This window comes from Caretta caretta, chromosome 13, assembly GCF_965140235.1.
Source record: "Caretta caretta isolate rCarCar2 chromosome 13, rCarCar1.hap1, whole genome shotgun sequence".
NCBI classification, from domain to species: domain Eukaryota; kingdom Metazoa; phylum Chordata; order Testudines; family Cheloniidae; genus Caretta; species Caretta caretta.
Window position 1 is genome coordinate 1,602,663 of NC_134218.1, and position 27,325 is coordinate 1,629,987.

At 50.4% G+C, this 27,325-nt stretch overlaps 1 protein-coding gene across 3 annotated transcripts; it reads right to left on the bottom strand.

Annotated features, from left to right (window-relative positions):
- Positions 1–732: 732 nt before the first annotated feature.
- Positions 733–27,245, bottom strand: TTI1 (TELO2 interacting protein 1). Of its 3 annotated transcripts, none has more exons than XM_075118622.1 (8): positions 27,016–27,245; positions 21,691–24,047; positions 16,961–17,164; positions 15,895–16,043; positions 15,241–15,381; positions 14,062–14,266; positions 13,245–13,332; positions 733–1,318 (listed from the first exon to the last, which is right to left on the bottom strand). In XM_075118622.1, the coding sequence occupies exons 2-8, from the start codon at positions 24,005–24,007 to the stop codon at positions 1,021–1,023; spliced, it is 3,402 nt and encodes a 1,133-aa protein (XP_074974723.1). In that variant the 5' UTR covers positions 24,008–24,047; positions 27,016–27,245; the 3' UTR covers positions 733–1,020. The 3 variants fall into 3 exon arrangements, with proteins under 3 accessions (XP_074974723.1, XP_048675498.2, XP_074974724.1); XM_048819541.2 differs by lacking the exon at positions 733–1,318 and adding an exon at positions 4,191–6,586; XM_075118623.1 differs by lacking the exon at positions 733–1,318 and adding an exon at positions 11,956–12,160.
- Positions 27,246–27,325: the final 80 nt, after the last annotated feature.

The window sequence follows — 27,325 nt, forward strand, 5'->3', positions numbered from 1 at the left end:
TTTGTGCGTGACACTTTGGAAGTTGGGCACCGAACGGCTTGGTCCTTTATGCAACTGCCTCTTTGCCTGTGGAATCGTGTGTGTGTGTGTGTGTGTGTAAAGGTGCGAATCTATGCGTATACAGGTGATGAATCAAGGCAGGGTGTAAATTAACAGCCCCGTTCAGGTTTGGCAGTCGGTGTTTGCTGTCTGCTTTTCAAAGACCATTTCCCCATTTACTCCAACGCAGTTCTACACTGTTCCCATTTTCTGCCCCAATGGCCCTAGTAGTAATTTTAAACCACAGCACCGTTTGCAGCCCTGTAGGTTGTGCTGAGCTGTCCCCCATCTCTGCCACTAGCTGCGTCTACCCACAGTGGGCGGATATTAGGGATTATTAAAACCCCTTTTTGGTTTCTATTGAAAGTGTCAGAGCAGCATAAGGCCCGTGATCCAGAGAACCCCCTCTGAGCCTGGCACTGCTCATGCTGCTGGTCTTCCGCTGTGGGGGGCCTGAGGAATTATTGTTAATGGCAATATAAAGTTAAACCTTTCGAAAGTGGCCACCTGAGGACCAGCAAGAATCACTTGCCTGGTACAGCTGGTCTTTAACTAAAGGTCAAATAAAATTGTACTGGAAGCCTTGGGGAGACCTTAAAGTGGCCACGTAAGCTCAGAGCCTTGCCTAGCGGAGGTGGGACAGAGCTGGTTCTAATGCCCTGAGTTATTTATAACCTTTGTAAATTTAACTGCTTGCCAGTTTAGGGCTTTAATGCAACGAAAGGTGCATGGGACTTTGACAGGGCAACCAGTGGGGAGAGGCCACTAATACAGACAGCCTGCATGCATCTCCGGACAAGTGCTGTAGCTCGGGTGAGGGGCCAGGGAATGACGCTCAGTGGCTCGGTTCCATAGACAGTGAAGGAGACAGCACTTGTATTCTGCTAGCGGGAGGCTGTCAGGGCCCTAGAGCCAGGGGTCCCGCCCTCTGATATTGTTGCTTACGCTGATATAGCAAGAGTTTGTACCCCCCCCACTTTACTAATGAGCCTCTACCCTGGCCCCAACCCGCCTGCTCCACCACACCACAGAGCCTGGGGTTTGCAGCAGCCCCTCCTCTCGGGAGGGGGGGAGCGGGGGGGTGTTAGTTGTAGTCAGTATTGCCAACCTAAGGCAATAGTCTAATTTGATGATCATGGTTGCAGCTGTGTTTAAAGCTTCTTGACCTCCTGTGGCCTCGTGCTGGCTGGGCCGTTGCTGCCAGATGTAGAGACGACTGCAGCCCATTTGCTGCTCAGACGTGTCTGCTGAATTCTTCACAAGGCGAGCGGCTGGGGAGCTGTTCAGGGACAGGAGCAGAGCAGTGAGGTGGGTTCATGAGCTGGCAAAACCAAATTCCTGCTCTTCCCCAACCAAGCCAGGCCTGGCCATGAACACCCGCGCCCAGCAAAGAGGCTGCTGCGGTGTGTCTCTGTTAGACTGACGCAACAGCCGGGTTTGGCTGCGTGTGATGGGCCATTGGGCTGCTGCTTTGGACACAGTTATTTGTGGCAGCCCAATGGCCTTTAGCCACCCTGCCCATGAGCAGCACCTATGGGACATGGCTCTGACTTTGCTCCATGCGTGTAAGATAGGTCACTGCTGAATTTGGTTCCTGGGGAAGAAATCCTAGTCAAGGAGCGATGCTCTCCTGACAGCTAGGGATGCAGAGGATAGGCGCCGCTCCAAACCAACGGCAGCGTTTCCATGTCAAACGCGAGTCACAAAGGTCAAAGAAAGGCCTTCGCGCAGCTCAGTGGGTTTCCAGTGGTAAATGTGAGTTTAACCTACAAACTAGAAGGCTGTTTCATTAGGTCACCGGGAAGCCCACACTAAAATTACAGCCTCAGGCTTCCGGTCCTGCTTGGTGCAGTGGGTCTGGGTTTTAGCTGTTCCTCTGCCAGCAGCATTAGCCCCTAGGGAAGGCAGACGGTAATTACGAGAACTTTTCCAGTTCCTTTTGTCCCACTTCAACCCCAGTGCATCAACGCAGCACCTTCCTCCCTCCCCCAAGCTCGCCACCCGGGAAGGGAAGATTTACTGCTGGTTCAGGCTTCCCCTGCGGCAGCCGGTCAGCCCAGACCATGGACCCTGGTGTCTGGCTCATGCTGTTTCTGACAATTAGCAAGTGCTAAGGCCCAAGCGCTTTAACCCCAGAAGAATTCTTTGCTTGCAGCACCATCTACAGGAGCCCTGGCCAGACTCTGCATTGACTCTGCCCACAGAGCCTGGCGTTTGGCGCAACGCTGGCCATGGCTTACACATAGGGCCAAGGGGCCCCATTCTCCCACTCACCCCAGTGCCTGACTCTCACCCTGCGAGAGGACACTTGGGCCTGGTGTGTTTAGCACATGCCCTGGCTTTTCAACGCTCAAAGGCTCTGCAGTAGGCAAAGCATTGTAGTGTTTCAGGGCCAGCCAGTGGCAGTAAGTGCTCACCCTCCAGCCATCTTCCTTGGCCCTGGCTTTGAGATGACACATGATTCAAGGCACCATCTGCCTGCGGCCACCACAGTATGCGTGAGCTTGGCTCCTCTGCCCTTCCTGCAAGCTGAAACTCACACACGGCCCAGGCTCCACTTCTGGCCCCTGGGTGGTGCCTTGTCCCCTCCCTCTGCCCAGGGGTGAATTTCACCCCACAGACAGAGCAAAGAGCCAGCTGATCAGGATGGCGCTGGGAGCTCGGCTCTGTAGGCAGAAGATCCCACCTTGAGGTTCGTGTTTCTTCTGTGTGAAACCAGCACAGCTGGGTGCGAACAGGGCTCGTGGGCCATCTCAGACACACCCTGCCTGAACGAAGTCCCCAGGAGTGTGCAAGGGAATTATTTGAATTATCACAGCGCCTAGGAGACGGTCATGGGCCAGGACCCCTCTGTGCTAGGAGCTGTACAAACACAGAACAAAAAGTCAGCCTGCATCTGCCCAGCATCCCCCACACTATGCCTGGCCAGGCCTCATTCCTTCCTCTCCCAATTGCTGGTTTGTTGTTTCTGGCTTCCAAGTGAGCAGCCTTGGCGCTGCGTCCTGGGGAGAGCTGTGTACCCACTCCGTCCACAGGGAGTGCTCAGACACCCCCTACTCTCTGCCCTGGCGAACGCTCCTCTCTCAGCCCAGACAGCCTGGCACGCGACAGCTGAGTGGCCCAGGGAAGATTCAAAGACATGCTGAGGGTGCTTTGTGGCAGGCGCAGAGAATTGGGGTGGGGTGGGGGGTGGTGTCAGGAGATAAGTTGCTAATCAAGAGAACTGGCCAAAGGAAAGGGAAATGACCCCTACAAATGCAACGCCCGGCCTTTGTTCTTGTAAAGTGCCCCTGGCAGGACCTGGGACCCATGAGGGCTCCCCTAAGAACCTTTCAGAACCTTCTCACCCAACAGGGAAGGGAAAAAAGTGTCATTTATAAAGTAATCAGCCTGTCGCTGGACTCCCAACACCTCTCTGCATTATCACCTGCAATGCAGCCTCTTTTCTGCATTCCTCGGGAACCGGGCGGTGCTGACACTCCGCTTCCAGTCCAATCACATGGCCCAGAGGGCTGTAAAAAGGTACAGAATTGGAAAGCATGCCATGTATTGTTTGGAGTGCAGACAGGTCTCAGCAGGAGCCACACTAATCATCTGCAGGGCTACAGACCTCTCAGGCGGTAGGATCTGACTGCACTGTATGTACAGTCAGTCCGTCGCTTCTGGGCTTAAACTTGTATTTTCTGTTCTAGATGTGTGCACAAGTTGGTCACGAGACTTCCCGGAGGAAACGATTCCTTGTGTTTATGTCGTGTACTCACCACCAATGCTGCTGCTACCTCTAGTGCGTGTGTCGAATTCACGAGTGTGTCCAGCCACGTTGCACAGGTGGTAAGTGACTGCACAAGCTGCAAAGCAGTGGAGAATCAGTCCTCATGGCCCCAGTCTAATACATGCAAAAGGGTAGGGCCAACAGCGCCCAACACCTCAATGTGGGATTTAGAGTGAGCTCTGAGGTGTCACTACCCAAATGTGACCTACAACGTGGCCAAGCTGCATAGCTTCAGAGTGTGACCTCTTTAGAATTGAAACAGCTGGCAGGAATTCTAAACAGCTGGATGTAAAAAAATGCAGAAGACTGTCCTTGAGAAATTGAACAAAACCAAGGGCTGGAATGTGGATTAAAAGAGAAAAGAAATAAAAGGCACAAGCATTTTATAGCATTTTATTTCCTAACAAATTAATGGTGCAGAAAAACGAGCTAATGCCAGGTGTAGTTTGGAGCCTCCCCCAGGCAACATCATGAGCAAACAAATCTGTCAGACTTGTGCAGAGAACAGTAAAAGTGAGGTTCCGACTAGGCTGCGAGTGGTATTAGGCCACGCTACTGGGTTACCTGCCACTCGTTAGTCTAGCTGCCAAACCTAGGGCTAAGAAAAACCAGTGACCAAAACCCAACATGAATCCAAAAGGTTTTGTTCAGGTTTCATTAATGCAACAGGTCTTTCCTCTTATTTTAACGGCTGCCTGCAATGCTGTGAACCTAAACACTGCATCACTGGGCTAGTGCAGTAGTGTAGGCCCTAGGGTAAACATAACAAGGCCTTAGCCAGGTTCCTTTCCTGCTTAAACTACATCTGTTTTTGCTTCTCTGAATCTTACTTCTCTCCTCCTCCTCCTTTCATGGTAACAGAATGTGAGATGTAGTACAATGCTTGCAGGGAATCTGCATGCTGTTTCTGAATGCTTAGTGTCAGCTGTGATGCAGTTTGTATCAGTAATGTTCAATTTTTTCCCTTGAAAGGCCTCAGTCTTTCTGATTAAGAATAATTTCTAGTCTAGCTGCTGCCTCCAGGCACCCGTGCAAGCACGCAAAACAGCGGCGCAGAAACAGTACAACCCTCGTGGCACAAACAGCACTTCTGCGTGCTATAAAATAGTGTGTACCACTGTACTTGAACTACTAAGAGCTCACCTAGGACCCATTGGCTTAGAATGCTGAGCTATTTAAAGGGGTGCACAAAAGAACTACAAGAATGATTTGAGGCCTGAAAACAGGCCTTATGGTGAGCGCCTTAAGACGCTCACGCTAGTTTATCCAAGGGAAGGCTAAACAGTGACTTGATCACAGTCTACACATAGCCTACCTGGGGAAGAGACTGCTACTAAGCGATGGCTATTTAGCAGAAAAAGGCCTAACAACATTCAAGGGCTGGAAGCTGAAGTCAGACAAATTCAAACTAGAAATATCCCACAATGTTTTAAAGGGCAGGGTGATTAACCCTCGGAGCAACTCACTTTGGGCTGTGGAGGATCCTTAAACACTTGCAGAGACTGGATATTTTTCTAACACATCTGCTCTAGCTCAACCACAAGTTATGGGTTTGATGCAGAAATTGGTGGGTGATGTTCTCTGGCCTGTGATGCAGGAGGTCAGATTAGATCAGTGGTTTTCAACCTTTTTTCATTTGCGGACCCATAAAAAATTTCGACTGGAAATGTGGACCCCTTTGGAAATCTTAGACATAGCCCCAGGCTTCCGCAGACCACAGGTTGAAAACCACGGGACTGGATGATCAGAATGATCCCTTCTGCCCTGAAAAATCTAGGAAGAGACCTGGGAAGTAAAACCTGCCAGTCTCGTTTTATTGCCCTAAGTGAGTGAACTGCAAAATATAAACGACCCCAACGCTGCTAAAAGGGGCTTCAGGAAAATCCCTGCAGGTTTGATCATCTCAGCTCTTATCAGAAGCACAGGTGAGGGATTTCCTTTGAAACACGATTTTTTTTTTACATTGTTTCTTTAATATGAAGCGCTGCTAGGGACAGAGTTTCTGCCATACTGAAAAAGTTTAAGGTCAGCAAGGGGAGGAAATTTAAATTGAAGTTTTCAGGCGATCATTTATAACCAGTGAAGACGGGGATGTGAGTGTATGGTATGGGGAGGGGAGGAACCTACTTCTTTGCTGCTGCCTTGTGAGCAGGGAGGGATGCAGTTGCATTCTCTGGCCTGGGGCAGCCCTGGCAGGGGCATTCTGCCAGGGACCCCAGGCAGCAGCCAAGTGTTGTGATAATAGGGACAGGAACGTCCTAATCTTCTTTAGCCACAAAAGAGCCTGAGATGCACGTGCCCCTTTGGTCCCACGTGTGTGCAGGGGAGTGCAGGCCCGGCCATATGCTACAGCTCACTCGCCCTCAAATGCCTTTGGAAACGCTGCCTTCCGGGAGCTGTGGCTCAGGCCAGGAGCAGCTCTCATCTTCCTCCACAGCGATTCCGTCTGAGGCGATGGGATGTTTCCAGACAGCATTGCATTTACACCAGCCGTTTCTTGCTTCCCCCAGCTGCTATCCCAGTGCCTCGGTCAGGGAGGGGGGTTGCGGCTCAGGTGCCTCTTGGGGACCGGCTTGAAAGGCTGCTGCCTCCCGTCGCTGCAGCTCACCCAGCAGGCCCAGCACGTTGTCCGTGAACTCGGTCCGTTGCCTCCCCATCCTGCCTAGCTTCACCGGGTGGAGGCTGGGGTGGGGGGGCTCACATGGGAGAGGGCAGATCTCGTTCAGAAAGAGCCAGGTGGCGTCAGGGTCCACACACATCAAATGGAGGAAAACGCTTCAGGGAGGGAGTGGGAAGAAAGGAAAGCAGCGTCAGAGGAGGGGCTGCCTGATCTTCCCCCACCAGGGCAGGTAACCGGTAGCTCTGCAAAGCTCTGTGGGCAGCAGAACCAGCCCTCCCAAGTTCAGCAATAAGCAGGGCCACAAGATGGCTGCTAAGCCCGACAGAAACATAGTTCAACAGTTTCACGGTTATTGGCAAGAAACCACATCCCTATACTAAGCAAAACGATATTAACGAACAAGCGGTCGGTGAATAATTGGTCTCAGGGCCCGAGAGCTCACAGCATTACAAGGGGAGGTGCTAAGCACACAGCACCAGCTCCTCAGCTGCTGTGAATTGTTGCAGTTCAATTGAAGTCAATGGAGCTATGGCAAGTTACACCAGCTGAGCATCTGGCCCCATGGGAAGGCCAATCCCAGCCCCGGTGTCAGCAGGCACAAGTGGAGGGAGGTTGCTGAGCTGATACAACTAGTACATGGTAACACAGAGGACACCGCGGATTAAGCCAAACAGCACGTTGAGTTTCCAAGAGGAAATGTGCTGCTGGAGAGACTTTATAAATAAGCCCACTCAGATGGGGCACAAACGCTGCTGAGTTTAGCCTAGAGTCCTGGACGCGGGTTATGTGTTGGGTATGTCCTGGGCCTGGTCTCTTGTCAGTTTACAGAAAGCATGTGAGATCAAGTGCAAAGGTACTAGCTGGTCCCTGGAGAGCAAGGGGTTAACCCCAGCTCAGCTGCCCCCTCCCCTTGCACAGGTGCTTAGGAGCAAGGTGAGAAGAGTGGCTGCTCGGGAAGGGAGCGCTGCAGAGCAGGAGGTGAAGGTTTTTTGCTACATTCTCCCCCAAGGCAGAGATCTTGCTGGCTGCCTCTGAATTTCTCCAGCTGCCTCCCACATTTCATGGGGCAGAAAACTGTAACAAACTTCATTTTACAGAAAAGTAGCAATTTTCTGTATTGCTCTTGCAGCTTTATACCTGGCTTCCCTCTTGAATTTAATATGAAAGGTGAGGCAGGGAAGTTAAGTTTGGTGTGGGAACCTTGCATGAAAATTTCTTGTGGGTTCAATGTCAGAGGCTCTGACATGGGAAAGAGAGGCTGAGCGTGATCTTGTTGGAGAGCAAGAGCTGCTGGGGCGTGAAGCGGGTAAGTCTTCATTTGTGTGAATCCTTGTATTTATTTATTTATTCTGTTAATTTTCCTGCTGTCATTCACCTTGGGTTTGACATGGTTTGTGTAAGGATTTTGATGCATAGGAGGCAGGTTTGGTTTAATTGGCACGAATCTCCATACCTGGGCCACAGGCTAGGCTAAAGGAAACGGGAATATACATGCCACATTGGCAGCACTGTTTAAGGCCCTCCTCCTGTGAGGGGCTAAGCATGATCTATTCCTAGGAGAATCCATGGCAGCTGAGGGTGCCCAGCATCTGCCAGGGTTAAGGCCAAGGTTTTAGTGCCTAAAGATGCAGAGAGACACCTAATGGGGATTTTCCAAAGCGCCTCTGTGCTAAATTCCCATTGGAACCAAAGGGAATTAGACACTTCTGAAAATCACACTAGATGACTACATGCTTCTTTAGGTCACTCCAATACCTTAAAAATCTGGCCCTCAGCTCTTAGGCCTGATCCTGTAACGAGAGCTGCAGACACGGACCCCTCCTCCCGTGAGGATCTGACGGCAGGATCAGGGCCTTTGATCATAAGCTCTTTAGGGACTCTCATCTTTGCTTTCTGTGAAGCACCCTGTGCACACGCTAGATAAATATTAAATAAAAAATAAACACAGCTTAAAGCCTTCCTAGCCTGATCTGGATTTAACAGTTGTTTTGCAGGGGGAGCATTGTGTATTTACGATATAGCCAAGGAAAAGACTGGCATGCCAAAATTCATCATTTCCACCTCACCATGGGAAGGTGCAGAAAGAAGCTGGGTTGTGTGGGAGGAGAGCAGTATCTGTGATAATTGGAATGGAGAATGAAATTGTGAGAAAGCACAGAGAGAGGTAAGTAGCTTCACAATGAAACAGAAGCCAACAGACACTGTTCCTGTCATCTGAAATGCAAACCCAAGATTCTGTGCTAAGTGATTCACACAAACACGAGCCCCACTTCTATCAGAAACGTCCCCTGCTTGGGCTTTTATGCCTGAAGTCAGCGCACTTCCTATGCAATTAAATCCGACAGAAGTGCTTTGGAAAAGCTCCATTTGCTGACGCCCCCTGTGCTCTGAAGGGGTAGCCGTTTCCTGGGTAATTTAAAACAAGTGTAGGAATAAGCTGGAGATGCTAGGAAGACTTCAAAGTAATCCTCCTGTTGCTGCGTAACCCCCGTTACCCTGCAAACCGCCAAAGAATCAATCTGTCTCACTAACTTATAACTCATCTGGGGCTCCAAAAGGTGTAACATCAGTATTACCTACACTGAACACCCCATACCGCTCCCTCACCCTCAGCATGGTACTTCCGGAATGCACCATGACCTTGACTTCCAAACCACGGACTGGTCTGGGACCCACTGCATCAGCACCAGTGCATGGTGCTCTGGGAACACGCACTGGGGACAGCCAGATACTGGCCACCTGGTGCTGATCTCAGTCACCCCAGCTTTAGATTGGTACAACCCCACTGGCTTAAACTAAATTGCTCCTGATTTACACTAGGGCAAGAGCAGAATCTGGCACTAGCCTTCTGGACGAATCACACAACCAGAAGTTAGACTGTAAGGATGCGGCAGGTTTGCTAGGGCAGACACTTGAGCAGTCTCTGCTCTCTGATGGGATTCAGTTGCCATCTCTCCTGGCTAGGGGCTGTCTCAGCCAGGCCCAGCAGTGACTAGAGTCCACAAATCCTGGGGTGCACCGCGGAGTCCACTGGGCCTTGCCCTTAGCTTAACGATGGGCTGAAGCTATATACAAAACATCCCCACTATCCCCAGCCTGTGCTGACAGGATGGATCAGTAATACAGCGGGTAACAGGGACAAGCACAGAAGCCGCTGTCTGGAATATTACCCAGCCAGTGTCAGCTTTTCCACCCCGCGTGCGCGCGCACACGTCTTACCTCTTATATACACAACAAAGACGTCCCACTCTCCTCCCCACTTCCCAATCAGCAGCTCCAGCGTGAGCAACTAGCAAGCCCGTTCTCTGGCTCCCAGTGGACTAGAGGCACTCAGCTCCCCATGCGCCCATAATGGCCCAAGGCCAGTGATTATCTCCGGATAACCTGCAGTTCTGTGCAGTTTAAACAACAACTTGACGTTTACATTTTAAAACTTACTCTTCGGTTGCTTAGAAACGGCCTCTGTTTCTATGGCAAAGAATCCTGGGGTTAATCCAGGGGGTTGGGTTTTTTGTAAACTGAAATGTGATTTTATTGAATTGTGCTTGGCACACGTGGCTGTTTTAGTGCACGTCAGCCCAGCCTGTGACTGACGGCTGTCAATACGTATCCCATAAACTACAGCCATCAAGCCAAGGCGAGGGGGGGGCTTCACTGCTCAGTCATCCACTTGAGGAGAGAAAAGGTCCAAAAATAGCTTGTTGCAGTAGCACTGAACAATTTCTCATATGGGTGCAGAGCAGAGCTAGGCTACTCTGCTGGTTTGCCTTTCCCCACGTGCTGAGCTTAGCCCTGCCAAGCACCAGGGCAAATGTGACCAAGGCTGGCCAAGCGGAGGACTCCTCTGTGGTTCCTTGCCTCGCCTCTGTTGAATGTCCGATTAAAAAGAGCCCTGCCCTGTGCTGCAGCAAGGGCCCTACCTGAGAAGGAACAGGGAAAGGAGGCCTTCCAGGAGTCTCCAGACGCTTTACCCACAGTTGTAGCAGGCCAAGGTGGATCCAGAGCCATGCAGCTTCCCCCACCCTTCCCCTCCTCTGTTCCCATGGGCATTACAAGGACAATAACCCCTGCCTGGGCATGGTCACTAGCTGACAGCCACCTTGTCATTCTGTTGGCTGCCCTGGATCCCCTCCACTCACTTTTTGTCAGACGCTATTTCTGCCTGCTGGGCACTGTGCTAAAACGCAGTCACCAAACTCCCTTTATCCCACTAGTTCAACTACCGGCTCCCACCATAGGCTCAAACAGTGGGAGGGTGATGTTCCTGATGGATAGTCCTTCACTTGCTTTGTGCAGCTGCAGCAGCTTGGCCAGAGCTCCGCTTAACTCTTCCCTCTCCCACCCTACCGACCCCTGCGCTCTTCTCTTGGGGGCGGGGTGTAAGCACTCCCAACTGGTATGCAGGATGTCAGAGGAATTGTACCTGATTGCACCATGACTCCTGAAGTCCTTGTAACCCTGTGATACTATAAATCTGACCCTCCGGTCTTGGCAGGTCATAAATCATGTGATAGGAGTACAAATCCAATAACTCAATCAGTAGTGACCACTTGGAGCTGGGACATGCCCCTGCCCCATCTGGTTCTTGTCAGCTCCCATGGTTAAGGCTGCCTGGGCGTTCTAGTTATAACCCTGCTTTTCAGCTGCACCGTAACATTTTGAATTTTTGATCCAGTCGGCTGGTAATTTTCAGACTTGCTCCCTGCCTAAATGTGAAGGGAGCTGGTGGGAAAGGCTGAGTCGGATGGCCACTGCGGCTATTTTCAAGCACGAGGGAATAAGGGAAAATACTTTCCTCGTTACTTTAAAAAAAAAAATCTATTTTTGATTTTAAAAGAGCTCTCGTGCTGAAGCCGGTGGGGACAGGAAGCTGAGGTTTGGCTGAGCCTTTGTACCGAGGGAACAGTGCCTCCCATTGTTCTGGGGGAACCTGGTTTTGACTTACCCAGGTTATGTCCCTTTGAAAACAGTACGTCATGCATGGCTAATGGTTTCTAAGGCTAGTGGTCTAGTTAACTGTGAACCCCCTTTTCCCCAAAGCACGGCAGGCAGCACTACACAGAACTGAACTAAAACGTTTCTTAGAAAGAGCCTGCCAAGATTTGTGCATTGAACGAGACTCATGAAACCTTCAAGGGCTGAGATGTGCACAGTTAAAATAGTCACATGCCTGGGCATGACGTTTTCCATGATGCTAACCTCCATCTGGCTACCAAAGCTAGGTATACACTCAAGGAGCCAGCCTCCCACTGCAGGCCTGGCCTTCTTCAATACAGGTGTGTACTGAATGACTGCCGAGCTGGAGCTCCTTGGGGGCATGGTCCATTCCAGATAGTGCCCACTCCTGGGCACCTTTAGCTTCAAAAGAAAACTAAAATGGCAGTACTAGGGGAACACAAAGGCTACATGGCCAACCGTCAAGTCAGGCACTGTTGGAGTTAAAGGCTACATGTGCCCTTAATTCCGCTCACCTCTGTGCATGTCATACAGCAGGCGCTAATGACCTGATCACAACTTAGGTCACTAATTCAACATATCCCTGTTTTATTCCACAGCGTTTTAAGGTGCTCCGGGAATGATTAAAGGGCTTAAAGCGCCAAACATACTGGTAAGACCTGGAGCTAAACTTTCTGCCCCAGCACAGCTTACAGAGAGGAAAGGGGTTCATGCCAACTCATGGGATCTGGCCCACAGATGAGAAACCCACTGGAGACAGGGACTGGAGCCTGCTGAAAAGGACAAGAGCCATCAAGGTAAAAATAAACCTCCATTCCTTAGCCCACTAGTACAGATTAAGAGGGGAAGGCTGCAGTTTCTGAGAGCTTAAATCTGCACCGCTTCCCTTTCTGGCAGAGATGCTGGCCAACTGCACAAAAGCTTTTCATGCTGTGCCTGCTCTCCAGGAGCCCTATGCTCAGGGAACAGTGCCTGCTGGTTTTTTCCCTTTTAGGAACGTTCGACCCTACAGACTCACAATGCTGGCTGCCTTCTGCCTGTTGTGAGAGACTCAGGCTAACACTGGGGAGGGAGGGAGGGGCTAGTTCCACAGGGAGAAGGAAGCCTCTGCCCCTTTCCTCTGGCAGAAAAATGAACCCTAGTTCTTACTCACCCTGTGTATTCTGTAGCTGGGCATATCTCATTGACTGAGATCTCTTGTCTGCTCTCCAGGTGGCACAATAAAGCAGCAGAGATTTTTCACTGCAGCAACAAGCTTGCGACTCACCGGAGGGCAGGATCTGGTCTATCCCAAAGTATAACTTTTGTGAACACTTTGTAGATGTTAGTATATGTGCACCTGAGCCACTAGGAAACTCACAGGGGTAGGGTTGCCAGGAGCCCCTGAAGATGGGGAGGGAGCTGGTGCGGGGATGGAGGGATGCAAGGAGCCCCTGGCATGTGCAATGTGCTTGGCTGACAGAAGCAAGGAAAAGCGCAGCCCTCCAGTAAGAGAAGTCAGGTAAACAATCAGCAACTCCACAAAGTACATTCTAATTTGTAAATCCAGATCCCCAGCATGCTAAGAGGGCTGTGCATTCTAGTTTAAAAGGGGGCTGGGGAAAGCAAGTGAGGCACATTCTCCTCCCTGCAAGTGGAGAGAAACTCAGAAAATAAACTCCGCACTGCAGATGGGCTGGCCTCTTCAGCTTCCACCGTTGGGTGGGGACTCATATTTCACCAGTGGTAGAAGGTACCTCTCATGGACACCCTCCTCTGCAGGCTTCAGTGTGAATATGCTGGGCAGGGGGAGAAGAGAAGGGGACACCTAACTCCCTCCCCTCATACAGAATACACCCTCTGTGTGTGTAGCATTACCTCCGGGCAGCCTCTTGCAGTTTCACCGGTTGTTTGGCACTGAGGTAAATCACACAGGTATCCGCTACTTTATTCAGGTCACTCTCGCCTGCAGAAATGGGACAGAAAGGAATGGCAGGAGATACACTAGCTAATGGGATTCGGAGCTTCTGCACCTCTCACAGTCTAACCCAGAGCTCTTCCTACCCATCCCCTTGAGAGGCCTGCTGTATAGCGAGGAAAACATCAAGGGCATCAAGGAAAGGAACTCTCAGCCCTGCAAACTTGCCTCTCCTCCCCCACGAGGCCAGGGGACGCCCAGTGTACTGCAGCATGCTCCAGAAATCGGCCAGAATAGAAGGGTTAGCCATGGAGTTGTCCCAAAACGAGAGCAGCTTGTTGAGTTTGGGAAGGATGTCTGGATTCCAGCTCTTCATTTTGGTTAGTTCACAGAGCAGCATGGCTTGGCCCCAGGGGTTCTAATCCCCTTGTGACACCTTCTCGCCGGGTCGGACACAGACCGGCTGACAAGGGGGAAGGAGGGTCAGCAGTCAGATCCTGAGCCGGGTCTTAGGAGCCCTCCTCACCCCTTTGTCTCCCAGGGAGTCGAGGGCACTCCGTGTTGGGCTCTGATGGGGAGAGGTGGATGCTGAGACACGACTGGAATGGGCAGAGCTGGAGTAAGGCTGGGGGTGGGGCAGAAAGTTAATCCCATGTCCTAGCCACTGTGAAGAGTGAGGAAGGAGGCCTGCTGAGCAGACGGACAAAGATCAGAGACAGGCGGGCAAGGCTGGGCAGAGATCTCAAACAGCCGACCTCATCCTTCCCTGGTACTCACCCAAGTCCAGCTTCTCACACAGCGAGCCCAGCCCCTGCAGCACGGCCAGCTGTAACTTGAAGGCAAGAGTATGGCTGTACACGGGCCCAGCTCTGGCACTGACTGGTGCCTGGGTGACAAGGGAACCAGCCAGTTTGGGCAGGACATCTTTGGAGAATCGTCGCCTCAGGAAATCGCCACACTTCTCGGCCAGGGTACAGAGCACCTAGCAAAGAAACCCCACCGAGCCCCTAGTTACTGGGAGGTGAGCTCAGTAGTGCTTAGGGGCAGAGTGGGAATGTACAACTCAGCAACATCCTCTGCGAGCAGGGGAAAGGGGAGTTCCTCCCTGGATTGCGGCCTGTCGTTGGCTGTATTCCAGTGCAGAACAGAGAGGGGAGAAAAGAGGGATTTGTCCTTCAAACGTGGGGCTGGGAGAGCCAGGTTCTACCCCTGGAGTCCCTGTTACTTTGGGTAAGTCACGTAACCGCTCCATGCCTGTTTCCTCATCCGCAGTTGGGCGATCGCTGCCTTAGCGCGCAAAGTGGGTCGCGAGGCTTAATTCAAAACTAAGGAATTGGGAGATCAGACAACAGCAGCCACAGTAATGCAAACTGCCATCATCACAAAAACAGTCCGCACTGCGAGTAAGCAAAGGGGAGCGAAGGCCAGCTGCATACAGGCAGTGAACTGACTAGTCTGCGAGGTAAGAACAAGAAGATGACGAAACTCATCCCTGGAGAGTGGAGTGGAAAGCGTATCCGTGCTGGGGCCCTCAGCATGGGGTCAGCTTGTAGAACCGGGGTCCTGCATTGGGCATGGTCTAGTTATGCCACTCAGCAGCATTTTCCATCTTCTTCTGTCCTTTCAAAGGGTTTTTCACCCTTTTAATCTCTCTCCCCCCCCCCCCCCCCGCTGCTTATAATCATCCCTTGAATATCTGAAAGGGAAATCAGTGATTTGTCTCTTCCTTTACCACAGGCACACCCTGGGAGTTTATCATAGGGCAGCTCTGAAATTCCAGGGTGCTGGCTCTGTTGGTTTTTTGGAGCCCCTTTGCTCTGCACCGTGTGTTTAAAATTCATTCTGGACAGTGAGCTTTTCTACATCCCCCAAGCTCTGCACATGGCAGGGCGCCAGCTCTGTGGCTTGCTCTCTGTGCAAGGCTTGAAGGCCGTTGGCCAGGATTCATTGTCGTACCTTGAAGGCTCTGAGCACTGCCAGCGGGTCGTCGTTAATCAGCCGGGTGACTAGCACCGGCCAGGCGCGATGAGCCATGGGAAGCAGATGGTTTTCATGAAGATGCAACACAGTCACGCAGAACTCCAGCACGTCCAGGACCTGCACCAGGAGAAGGCACAGCTCTGACAGGCTGCTACAGTCCCCCTGCCTCTCCGGAGAGTGGAGGATGGAAGAGTCTAAAGCAATGGGATCCGCCTCTGCCTCTCCCTGAACTGGGGGTGGGGAGCTTGGGAAGAAAGCTGCAGGGGCGGGAATGGGTGGGCTCTAGCTGTCACGGGACAAGCTATCAAGTTCTGATGCCTGACACTAAGCTGTTTGTGAGGCTGAATTCAGTCTCCTTGGCACAAGGCAGCCTCCTCTATCCCTCTCTCTCAGAAACAGCCTCTCTTTGTATCTAGGCTAAGGCTTGCCAGCACTTGAAGGCTCTGCCCTGGCAGCGGTGAGACGTCAAGGTGGGACTGGCCTCATCCTAGCGGCACGTCTGGCACCTCCTGTGATCCCCCCACCACTCGCACAAGGTAACAATCCCCAGAACGGGCACCCTCAGCCTCTACAAGGCTGGCCCCTTTGGTGTTCCCCGTCGCTCCGGTGCAGTGCACACGCTGTGCTAACCTTCAGCCGCACCCGCAGACTCTTGTCAGACAGTAAATGGATACATCTCTCCATCACATCCTTTGCTATCTGGGCATGGGCTGGCAATGGAGTCTCGCCCTCCGCACCGGTGTCGTTCATCTCAGGCTCAGGAGGGGGGACCTGCACCTCTGCAAAACAGGGCACAGTTCGCAGTGGTGGGAATGAGCTGGGAGCCACAGGCACGTGCCTCATGGCAACTGGCGGTCCCCCACTTCAAGGCTCTTCTCCAGCGTCCCAAAGGAGACCTGGGGCATTTGTGACTGCAAAGTCTGTGCTCTCAGGGGCTAAATGCCCGCTTGTGAAATTCAGCAGCAGGAGCAGTGTGTGTGTTATGGGAGAAAGGAAGATTTTGTCTCCTTTATTGAACTGACATTTGCAGTCTGTCCTCCCCCACAGACCCCTTTATTTCCAATTGGTTTTGATTAAAAATGAAAGACCTGGGTGTTTAAAGGTCAGAATTGCAGCATGGTAGAGTAACGAGAAGACAAATGCTCCCTCCTGGCAAGTTTCTAAAGGGCCTTGGCTGGAGCCAATGCTGGGGGGGAGGGGGAAGGGAGAGGAGAAGAGAGCCTGAGCCAGGGAAGAGACAGCACAGATTTCCAGTAAGGGTGGGAGGAAAAAGCAGCAAAATCCTGGAAAAATTGTTGTTATTTTGGATGCTGAATACCATGCACCATGTGTCCTGCTACCAAAATTAGTGTTCTGCTCTAGTTAGACTTGTGGACTTTGTATATGACTGGCTTGTGGCTGTGACCACTAGGATCTGGCCCCTGGTTATCTGCTACTAGACCAACATTCGGTCTACAACTACGTGGCTGGTTTTCCTGGGCCTCACTGAACACAGATCACCGGACAATACACTGTATGTTCCCAGCACTGTCCTCTGTGGATTTAATCCCACTCAAAATGGCGTGGAGACCACAGAACTCATGATTCTGAGTCCCAGCCTGGCTTTGAGCCCCCACTTCCCTCCAGAGATTAGTGGCTTTACCAAGCTGGCAACGCCCCCACCCCCCCTACACACAGTTACACAACCAGTACTGACCCTCTTCCTCCTCCTCCATGGCTGGAAGGTTGCCCTCTGCAATCTGCTTCTGTTTGATGTAGTCCAGGAAGAACTGTTCCACTTCTTGCACCAGGGGGGTAATTACAGACCCTTTCCCCTGCTTCTGGCATGAAGTGCTGCTCTGCTGCTCTGTATTCCGCTCCGGTGGATGCTCCTTACCCTTCACCACCACGAACCACTGGACTGCAGAAGAGAGGCAGGAAGTATCACTGAGAACCCAGGATCTCTACCCACATCAGCTTGGTACAACAGCAGCCTGGACATTGGGAACAGACAGAGACTGTCTACAAAGCATGAGGCAGAGAAGCAAAAGCTACCTGAAAGAGGTGAGTCTTGGAACTAGGCCCTTGCAATCAGACAGCCGGACTACAGAGGAACTGGCTCAAATCCAGGCCTGGCATAATAGAGGGCAATCCCCATTAGCTTCAAGAGAATGCTAATGCAAGAAGTAAATCTAACCCTCTGTCCCGCCTCTTCCAAAAAGGATGCCAGGTTCTGCTGCTTCAGCCCCGGAGAGTCCGTCTACACTAGGAAAATGTCCTCTTGGTGGCACCAGTTGTGTCCTTTCAGTCCCTCAAGTGGGGCTGAAAACCGTTTTGTGGCTTATGTAGAGAAGGCCAAGCCTTTTTCAACACTCATTACAGACCGCAAGCTTGGGACCGTCTGTTCCATGGTCTTGCTGCAATGGGTGCCAAGAATGGTGTGGCCCCATCTGCCCCAGCTGGGGGTGTAGGGAGGGTTCCTGTTTGGTTAAAATCCATAGTGCAGATGTGAACTGAAAGAGGAGGAGCGGGGTAGTACACCAAGAGAAGTTTGGCAGGAAATGTGTAACAGAAACATATCCTCAAAAATCGGTTATAAAACTGAGCTTCAGAATATTCTCCAGCACCAGACAGGCCTCTCCAAATCATAGACTAAGGTCAGAAGGGACCATTATAATCACCTAGTCTGACCTCCTGCACAACACAGGCCCCGGAATCTCACCCACCAACTCCTGTAACAAACCCCTAACTTATGTCTGAGCTATTGAAGTCCTCAAATCGTGGTTTAAAGACTTCAAGGTGCAGAGAATCCTCCAGCAAGTGACCCGTGCAGAGGAAGTTGAAAACCCCCCAGGGCCTCTTCCAATCTGCCCTGGGGAAAATTCCTTCCCGAACCCAAATATGGCGATCAGCTAAACCCTGAGCACGTGGGCAAGACTCACCAGCCAGACACCCAGGAAAGAATTCTCTGTAGTAACTCAGATCGCACTCCATCTAACATCTCATCACAGGCCATTGGGCCTATCTACCGCTAGTAGTCGAAGATCAATTAATTGCCAAAATTAGGCTATCCCATCATATCATCTCCTCCATAAACTTATCAAGCTTTGTCTTGAAGCCAGATATGTTGTTTGCCCCCACTGCTTGCCTTGGAAGGCTGTTCCAGAACTTTACTCCTCTGATGGTTAGAAACCGTCGTCTAATTTCAAGTCTAAACTTCCTGATGGCCAATTTATATCCATTTGTTCTTGTGTCCACATTGATACTGAGCTTAAATAATTCTTTTCCCACTATGGTATATACCCCTCTGATATATTTATAGAGAGCAATCATATCTCCCCTCAGCCTTCTTTTGGTTAGGCTAAACAAGCCAAGCTCATTGAGTCTCATTTCATAAGACAGGTTTTCCATTCCTCGGATCATCCTAGTAGCCCTTCTCTGTACCAGTTCCACTTTGAATTCATCCTTCTTAAACATGGGAGACCAGAACTGCACACAGTATTCCAGGGGAGGTCTCACCAGTGCCTTGTAGAACGGTACTAACACCTCCTGATCTCTACTGGAAATACCTCTCCTGATGCATCCCAAGACTGCATTAGCTTTTTTGATGGCCACGTCACATTGGTGGCTCATAGTCATCCTGTGATTGACCAGTACTCTGAGATCCTTCTCCTCCTCTGTTATTTTCAAGTAATGCGTTCCCAGTTTATAACAGAAATTCTTATTATTAATCCCTAAATGCATGACCTTTCACTTTTCACTATTAAATTTCATCCTATTACTGTTACTCCAGTTTACAAGGTCATCGAGATCTTCCTGTATGATATCCCGGGCCTTCTCTCTATTGGCAATACCTCCCAGCTTTGTGTCATCCACAAACTTTATTAGCACATTCTCACTTTTTGTGCCAACGTCAGTAATAAAAAGATTAAATAAGATTGGTCCCAAAACCAATCCCTGAGGAACTCCACTAGTAACCTCCTTCCAGTCTGACAGTTCACCTTTCAGTGTGACCCACTGTAGTCTCCCCTTTAACCAGTTCCCTATCCACTTTTCAATTTTCATATTGATCCCCATCTTTTCTAATTTAGCTAATAATTCTCCATGTGGAGCCGTATCAAATGCCTTACTGAAATAGAGGTAAATTAGATCTACTGCGTTCCCTTTGTCTAAAAAAATCTGTTACCTTCTCAAAGAAGGAGATCAGGTTGGTTTGACACGATCTACCTTTTATAAAGCCATGTTGTATTTTGTCCCAATTACTATTGACCTCAATGTCCTTAACTACTTTCTCCAAAATTTCTTCCAAGACCTTGCATACTACAGATGTCAAACTAACAGTCCTGTAGTTACCCGGATTGCTTTTTTTTTAAACCTTTCTTAAAAACAGGAACTATGTTAGCAATTCTCCAGTCATATGGTACAACCCCTGAATTTACAGATTCATTAAAAATTCTTACTAATGGGCTTGCAATTTCATGTGCCAGTACCTTTAATATTCTTGAAGATTATCTGGGCCCCCCAATTTAGTCCCACTAAGCTGTTCGAGTTTGGCTTCTGCCTCAGATGTGGTAATATCTGCCTCCATATCCTCATTCCCATTTGTCATCCTACCATTATCCCTAAGCTCCTCATTAGCCTCGTTAAAGACTGAGGCAAAGTATTTGTTTAGATATTGGGCCATGCCTAGATTATCCTTCACCTCCACTCCATCCTCAGTGTTAAGCGGTCCCACTTCTTTCTTTGCTTTCTTATTTATATGGCGAAAGAACCTTTTTACTATTGCTTTTAATTCCCTTTGCAAGGTCCAACTCTACATGGCTTTTGGCCTTTCTTCACTTTATCTCTACATGTTCTGACCTCAGTAAGATAGTTTTTTCCTTGCTAATCCCTCCCATCTTCCACTCCCTGTAGGCTTTCTGCTTTTTCTTCATCACCCCTCTGTGATGCTTGGTCTACAACTCCTGCCTATGAATTTTTTCCCCTTTCCTGGGATGCAGGCTTCTGTTTCTGCAACTTTGACTTGATGTAATCCCAGGCCTCCTCCACCTTCAGATCCATAAGTTCTTCAGTCCAATCCACTTCCCTAACTAATTTCCTTAATTTTTTAAAGTTAGCTTTTTTGAAATAATAAACCCTAGTTACAGATCTATTTTTTGTTTATCCTTCCATTTAGTTTGAACTGAATTAGCTCATGATCGCTCGAACCAAGGTTGTCCCCTACAATCATTTCTTCTATGAGGTCCGCACTGCTCACCAAAACCAAACATAAAATGGCATCCTCTCTTGTTGGTTCAGCAACTACTTGGTGAAGGAATCCATCAGCTATCGCATCAAGGAAAATCAGAGCCCTATTATTATTACTAGCACCTCCTTTGCCTTTATTTCTGTCTTTCCTAAACAGCACATGCCCTTCAATGCTTGTAGTCCAGTCATGACTCCTATTCCACCATGTTTCTGTTATCCCTATAATATCTGGTTTCACTTCCTGCACCAGTAGCTCTAGTTCCTCCATTTTATTACCTAGGCACCTCGCAAATGGAGGATTAAATACTGAAACTCAGAGGAGACATTTGAAAATTTTGCTTTCTTGCCTAGTCAAAAAAGTGTAAGATGGTACACAGAAACTGCCAGACTGGTTCAGAGCCGAGGTCTGTCTAGCTTAGTGTCCTGTCTCTGATGGTGCTTCAGAGGAAGGGGCAAGAACCCTGGGGATAATTGTCTTCCCCCCTCCCCTCCTCAGGAAGGTCTCAGTGATCTCCCATAATTAGAGACTGGCCTAAACGTGACATGGGAGGTGTTTCTCCCCCCAATATTGGTTTTTTGCCATTACGTATTGTAACTCTGGATATGCTTGTTATCCATGTCGGAGATTCTGGATATGCTTGTTATCCATGTCGGAGATTCTAGACCCTCCTCTGACTGCCAGAATGGAAGGCCCCAGAAGCTGTTTTCCTGTGGGCCTCCACAGCTCCCATTTTCCTTGCAGGAAAAGCAGGGAATTTTTTTTTTTTTTAACAAAAACAAACTGCAGAAACTGATGGTTTAGTCCCCCTCTTCTTCCCCTCCCTCAAACTTGCCAGGAAAGGCTTCCTACCTGCCACTGGTGACTGGACTTTCCCATGCCTGGCTCCTGGATAATCTTATTTCCCACAGCTATCCCTCCCTGGGTCAGCTACACTCAGCGGTACCCAGCCTTCAATACTAAACCCACTGGCATGTGGGACATGATCCTGCGTGTCTGTGCTGAATCTGTCAGGAATGTCTTCGGGCCGAGCACAGTTCCAGCACCGCTGGCTCACCAGCTCAACTCACGGCAATGGTTGGGCTTTCTGGAAGCTGATGCTGGGCTACAGGAACATTTCATCAGTGCTCAAGGGGTTAAAGAGGGAAATTCTTTAAGTGACAGTAAGACAAAATTATTAAAAAGGCAGGTTATTTGGATACCTAAAGCTGCCACTAATGTGGACAGGACCCCAAGGAAGGAGGAAGCTCGGTCGTCATAAAACTGATCAAGGGCAGACAGGACATCTCTGATCACATCCTCCACCAGTGGGAGCAAGCTGGCATCCGAATGCCTGAGCATGGCCTCCAGGACCCGCGAGGCGTGAGGCTGATGTGCCACCCGACGCAGGTTTAGGGAAATCCCATTCACCAGATAGTCCGAGTTAGCATTAATCAGATTTTGCACGGAGTCATAGCCACAGGCATGGCAGACATCCACCATGGTGCCAATTGCCGTCTGACTAATGAGCAGAGTGCTGTCCCCAGCCTTTTCAAGCACAGGGTAGAGGACTGATGCTAGAAGCAAGCGGAACTCTTTCCCCAGCACATATGCAAAGCAGCCAACCCCCTCCAGCTGGATGCAGATCTGCCAGATATTGCTGTTCATGGAGCGGATGGTTGGGCATGGGTCTGAAGAAGGGGAGAAGGATGAAATCTGAGAACTGCTGCGTGCACCTCCTGGGATAGCATGTGCTCTTGAATGCTTCACAGTCAACTCGTCGCTGGTTCTCTCAGTGTCAATGCTGGTGGTCAGATACCAGTTTGCCTGGTCAGTATATTCTTCGAGGATGGATGTTATGGTCCCTTTAAGGTCTTCTGTGCTCACTGTAGTTTCCCTTTTGTGAAGAACATCTACCCCCAGTCCAGCAGCTCCTGTGATCAACTCATTGAGGACCATGGCAGCCTGCTTCCGGTACACAACAGATTCGCTGTATAGCCCCATGAAATGATCCACTAGCAAGTACAGGTTCCCGTAGTAGCCAAGTACCCGGCAAACCTGCTGAATAAGCAAGAAAATCCGCTCATCAATGAAGAACCGGAAGTGTTTCTTCTGACATTTGCCCTCCCGCAAACCATGCTGCAAGGAATCGGAGGGCTCACCTAGAGAGCCTTCAGGGCCCCAACGTCTTTCTTCAACAATCTTCACATCAGCCACATCCAGCTCCAGAACTTGCATCAGAGCTTTGGAGAGACGCTGGAGGTGGGCTGCAGAGTTGAGGACAATGTTAACCTTGGGGCCCAGCAACTTCAGGGAGCCAAGTAATAAGCTCAAGGTAGAGAACTTGCCTTGATCATCCTGGGAGTTCATCAGACGTGGAAGGGCTGTGGCAAGGGAATGCAGATTCTCTGACAAAATATCAGCAAGAGCCCTGTTCTCAGCTACTGTTCTCAGCTCCGCAATGCTCCTGAGAATCTCATGACACTTGCTTTGGACCTCATTGCTTTCATCATTAACAAGCCCAACCAAGGCTTTTAACAGGTGACCAACTGATTCCACCAGTGACAGACTGCACTTCAACATAAGGTGATGGACCAGCTCCACCAATTCCATCCTGACCTTCCAGTGAGGGTGAAGAGAAGCAAATTCAACTATCTTGTGGATAAGGAGAGACAATTTGTCTGCAGTGATTTTTACCCAATCTGGTCCTCTATGTACCACAAGCTCAGATAGTCTGCTTTGTTCCACTGAAGGTTTCTCTTCGTCCTTTGTGATTGTGGCTAGTTGTTCATCTGCCATTACCAAGCTGAGTGTGTGATAAAAGAGCTTGATCGCAGAAACAGTGACCATATGACCTTGTTTGATGTCTCCAGTAATAACCCGGGACAGGGCAATAGAGATCCCAGGTAGAAAAGAAGCAAACAAATTCCCACATTGTCTTGTTTCAACCGTGTCTAAGAGTCTATGATGCTCCGGGCAGTCACACTGCAGAATTAGGACCTGTAAACACTTTAAGGCAGCCAGCTTAATTTGCTTTGCTTTTTCTTGTTCTGCCAAGGCCAAAAGCAAAGATACAGCAAATCCTAAGTGAGGAAGGGTAGAAGGCTGATACAAAGTCAGGATAATGTCACCATAAGCTGAATGCATCAGGACATGGAGTGCTTGGATTACAGTCAATTTTAATTCCTCTGATAGTGGGGCTGGCGGCTGCAAACCAGATGGAGAAGATAGACACAGGCAGAGCTCAGAAAAAAGCTCCTGGAGGAGGTCCTGCTTCTTCACACATGTTGTTGAAAGGATGGATGTGATGCACTGCACCACACTCTGGACAAGACTCTCCCGTTTGGGCCCTGGGGTCTTCAGGGTGAACCTCAGTGGGAAAAGGACATACTCCTGCAGTTCCTGCAGGGCAGAGTCACTGACCACCTGCAGCTGAGCCTGCAAGCGTTCCACATTTTCAGTAGTCTGCACCTTTGTTAGCTGTACACAAGCTGGGCGCAAGATCCCGAAGGCTTCTTTTGGGGTATCAAACACTGCCATTGTCCAGCGAGCCTCTTCTTATGTGCCTGTAGGTATCCTCCTGCAGGAAAGAACAAAAAGCCATACTTACTTCAGTGAAAGCAGCATTAAAACAATTGCCGTCTGTTCCTTACTGATTAGCCAGACCTACGGTGCTCAGAAAAATGTGACCATGCCTGCTGCAAAGCAAAAGGTAATTCAATTCATTTCTCTCTACGTGGTATAAAAAGCATTCAGATTATTATACAGAAGCTCTTTAGGCTTCCACTCTAGAAGTGCTTGGAGTCCTACGGATGGAAAGCAGTATATAAGAGCTTGGAGTTCTTAATTATTAGAATTAAAAGTGTATACTCCCCTCCCACCCACCCTTCCCTATAGAAATCTATAATTTAATGTGTTTACGTGAAAATGGTCTACTCTGTGTTAGTCACGTCTGACTCTAAGAAAAATAAATCATTACTGAGGGTTGGTTTTTAACCAATGAAGGTACAACACAGCCGCTATAGACCCAGGGGAAGAGGGCAGTTTCTTAGCTCATGTACAGTGAATGTTTGTTTTGTTCAACGTTTCTCTTTAGTTTCTGGCAGGATGGGTTGAGCCCTGTTTCTCTAGTGTTTGGCTCCATCTCAACCAGATTTACAGTAGTGTTTAACTTTGGTTTTTAAAAACACTTTAAGCATGAGTTTCAGAGGAACAGCCGTGTTAGTCTGTATTCGCAAAAAGAAAAGGAGTACTTGTGGCACCTTAGAGACTAACCAGTGTAACCAAATACGATTTTAATTATGAGGACAGATTTTTAAAGGTACCTAGACATTTCCAGATGCATACAGGGGCCTAGTGGGATTTTCAAAAGCATCAACGGGACCTAGGCCCTTCTAAAAATCCTATTGGGTATTTATCTGCATCTGGAGGTGCCCAAGTATCTTTAAAAATCCGGTCTTTGGTCAGGGGCCATGGGGGCAAACTCTTTAAAACAAAAGCCATATTCTAGCATAGGTAGGGTTATGGCAGAGCATATGCTTGTAGGCCCCAGCTTGAGTCTGTTGAGCTAAAGTGCAGAACCAAGGTGGGTTGATATACTGGACGTGCATGTGATAGGGTAGTGGTAGGTCTCGGCTGATTGATTAGACACCAGAGCACACTAATGAGCATTAGTATGTAGGTTATTCCACACTGGAACCCATACAGGTATCATCAAACAGTTACAACCCATACGTCATGGGGACCACAGCCTGAAAGAAATCTGAACCTTCTCTTCTAGCCTTCAAACTACCCCCAACCTCTCCAAGCTCATCAACAGAAGCAAGCTCCCCCGTGACCAGGGCCCAGCATCTCAAACCAGAACTAGACCTTGCCAAAACAACTGATGCAAAACCTGTACACATATCTCCACGGCTCTGATGATCAATACCCCCCATGCCCACCCTTTCAAGATTCACGGTTCTTACACAGGCCTGTCACAATATGTGGTGTACCTCGTACAGTGTACTAAATGCCCCAACAACAACGATGTGGGTGAAACCAGACAATCACTATGCGTTCGAATGAAGTCACGCAGGAAAATGGTAAAAGACACCACCACCCCATCACCCCCTCTTTTGTAAAGCAATCACTCTGTATATGACCTCTTACTCCCCATCCCCAAAGGAAACCTGCACAACGCCTTCAAAAGATGAGCCTGGGAGCTTAAATTTACAAGTTTGATAGACTCTAAAAATCATGGGCTGAATAGAGACACTGGATTTATGGCTTATTACATCATTTTATAACCCACTAACCCCTCTCCAGCTTCCCCCCTATGACTGAAGGGGTGTCAACCAGCCAGTTCACCTTGAAGGAGCCCTTAAACTATGTGCGAACTACTTATGCTAAACAATCTGTTCCACCTTGTATTTAGCTGTGACACCCTGTGTACCTTCCCCCAGACCTGAAGAAGAGCTCCGCATAAGCTTAACAGCTGGTCTCTTTCACCAACAGAAGTTGGTGCAATATATTACTGCACCTACCTTGTCTCCCTAATGAGAAGTTGACAGGTAAACCTCTGACCCTGACCACTCCAAAAAGCCTGAGTGGGTGGGATCACTCAGTGGCACTGAGGATGCTCCTGAGGAACCCATTAAATTCACAGGTGCATGGTCCAGGAGGTGAAAGCCATGCCTCAGGCTGTCTCTGCACAACTGGCCTGACCTGGTAACTATGGCCATGGGCTGAATCTCTCAGCTTACACCATCTATCTGTAAGCTTGGAGGAGAGGTGGGGGGCACCCCGCCAGGCGGGTCCAGGATGCCGAGCAGGATAATAAACAACAAGACTCCCCCCACTCCCTCTGCCGTCCCCCCTACCCCTGTGGCACTTGCAGCAGCCCTGAAGCCTCTGCCTCACCCCGCAATTCAAGAGCCCCAGCCCTGTCCTGCCTTGAGGGAGCCCCGTCCTCCCCCCCCCCCCCGCGTGAATCCCTGCCCCGAGCCCCTGCCCAGAGCTGGGGGGGGGGGGAGAGCCCCTGCCATCCCCCCCCCCTCCCCGTGAATCCCTGCCCCCTGCGCAGAGCTGGGGGGGAGGAGCCCCTGTCCCCTTCCCCATGTGAGTCCCTGCCCCCTGCACAGAGCTGGGGGGGCCCAGAGCCCCTGTCCCCCCATGAATCCCTACCCCCTGCACAGAGCTGGGGGGGCCCAGAGCCCCTGTCCCCCCATGAATCCCTACCCCCTGCACAGAGCTGGTGGGGGGGAGGAGACCCTGTTCCCCCCGCCCGTGAGTCCCTGCCCCCTGCACAGAGCTGGGGGGGCCCAGAGCCCCTGTCCCCCCCGTGAATCCCTGCCCCCTGCATAGAGCTGGGGGGGGAGGAGCCCCTGTCCCCCCCGTGAATCCCTGCCCCCTGCATAGAGCTGGGGGGGCCCTGTTCCCCCCCCGTGAATCCCTGCCCCCTCCACAGAGCGGGGGGGGGCCCAGAGCCCCTACCCCCCCCCCACGTGAGCCCCTGCCCCAGCTCGGAGGCAGGGCCGTAGAGGACCCCCCAGGACCCCGCCTCCTACCTGCTCCAGTCACGCTCCCGCCACGGGGTGCGCGGCACATGCCGGAAGGAACGCGGACAACCCCCGACCACCTAACTCGGGAGTAAAGCGAAAAAACTCCCCAGCCGCTCTAGGCAGGAAGGGGAAACAAGAAAAGTCTCAGGTGAGCGCACTGCGCATGCGGAGCTGGCCCGTGCCGGGGTTTTGAAATCGGGCTCAGTTAGGCATACAGCGCATGCGTCCTCGGCTGGCGCCGGGCGAAGGCTAGAGACGCCTCAGCCGGAGTCGCTGCGCATGCGCCGCTTTCCCGCGCCTGCCTCGGGCCCCCTGT

Excerpts from the sequence above, each read along its gene's own strand:
- TTI1 (XM_075118622.1), bottom strand. The coding sequence starts at position 24,007 with ATGGCAGTGTTTGATACCCCAAAAGAAGCCTTCGGGATCTTGCGCCCA. Across the intron at positions 16,044-16,960 it reads CATGGAGGAGGAGGAAGAGG|AGGTGCAGGTCCCCCCTCCT; the intron begins GTCAGTACTGGT and ends CCTGTTTTGCAG. Across the intron at positions 14,267-15,240 it reads CAGTGCTCAGAGCCTTCAAG|GTGCTCTGTACCCTGGCCGA; the intron begins GTACGACAATGA and ends TTTCTTTGCTAG.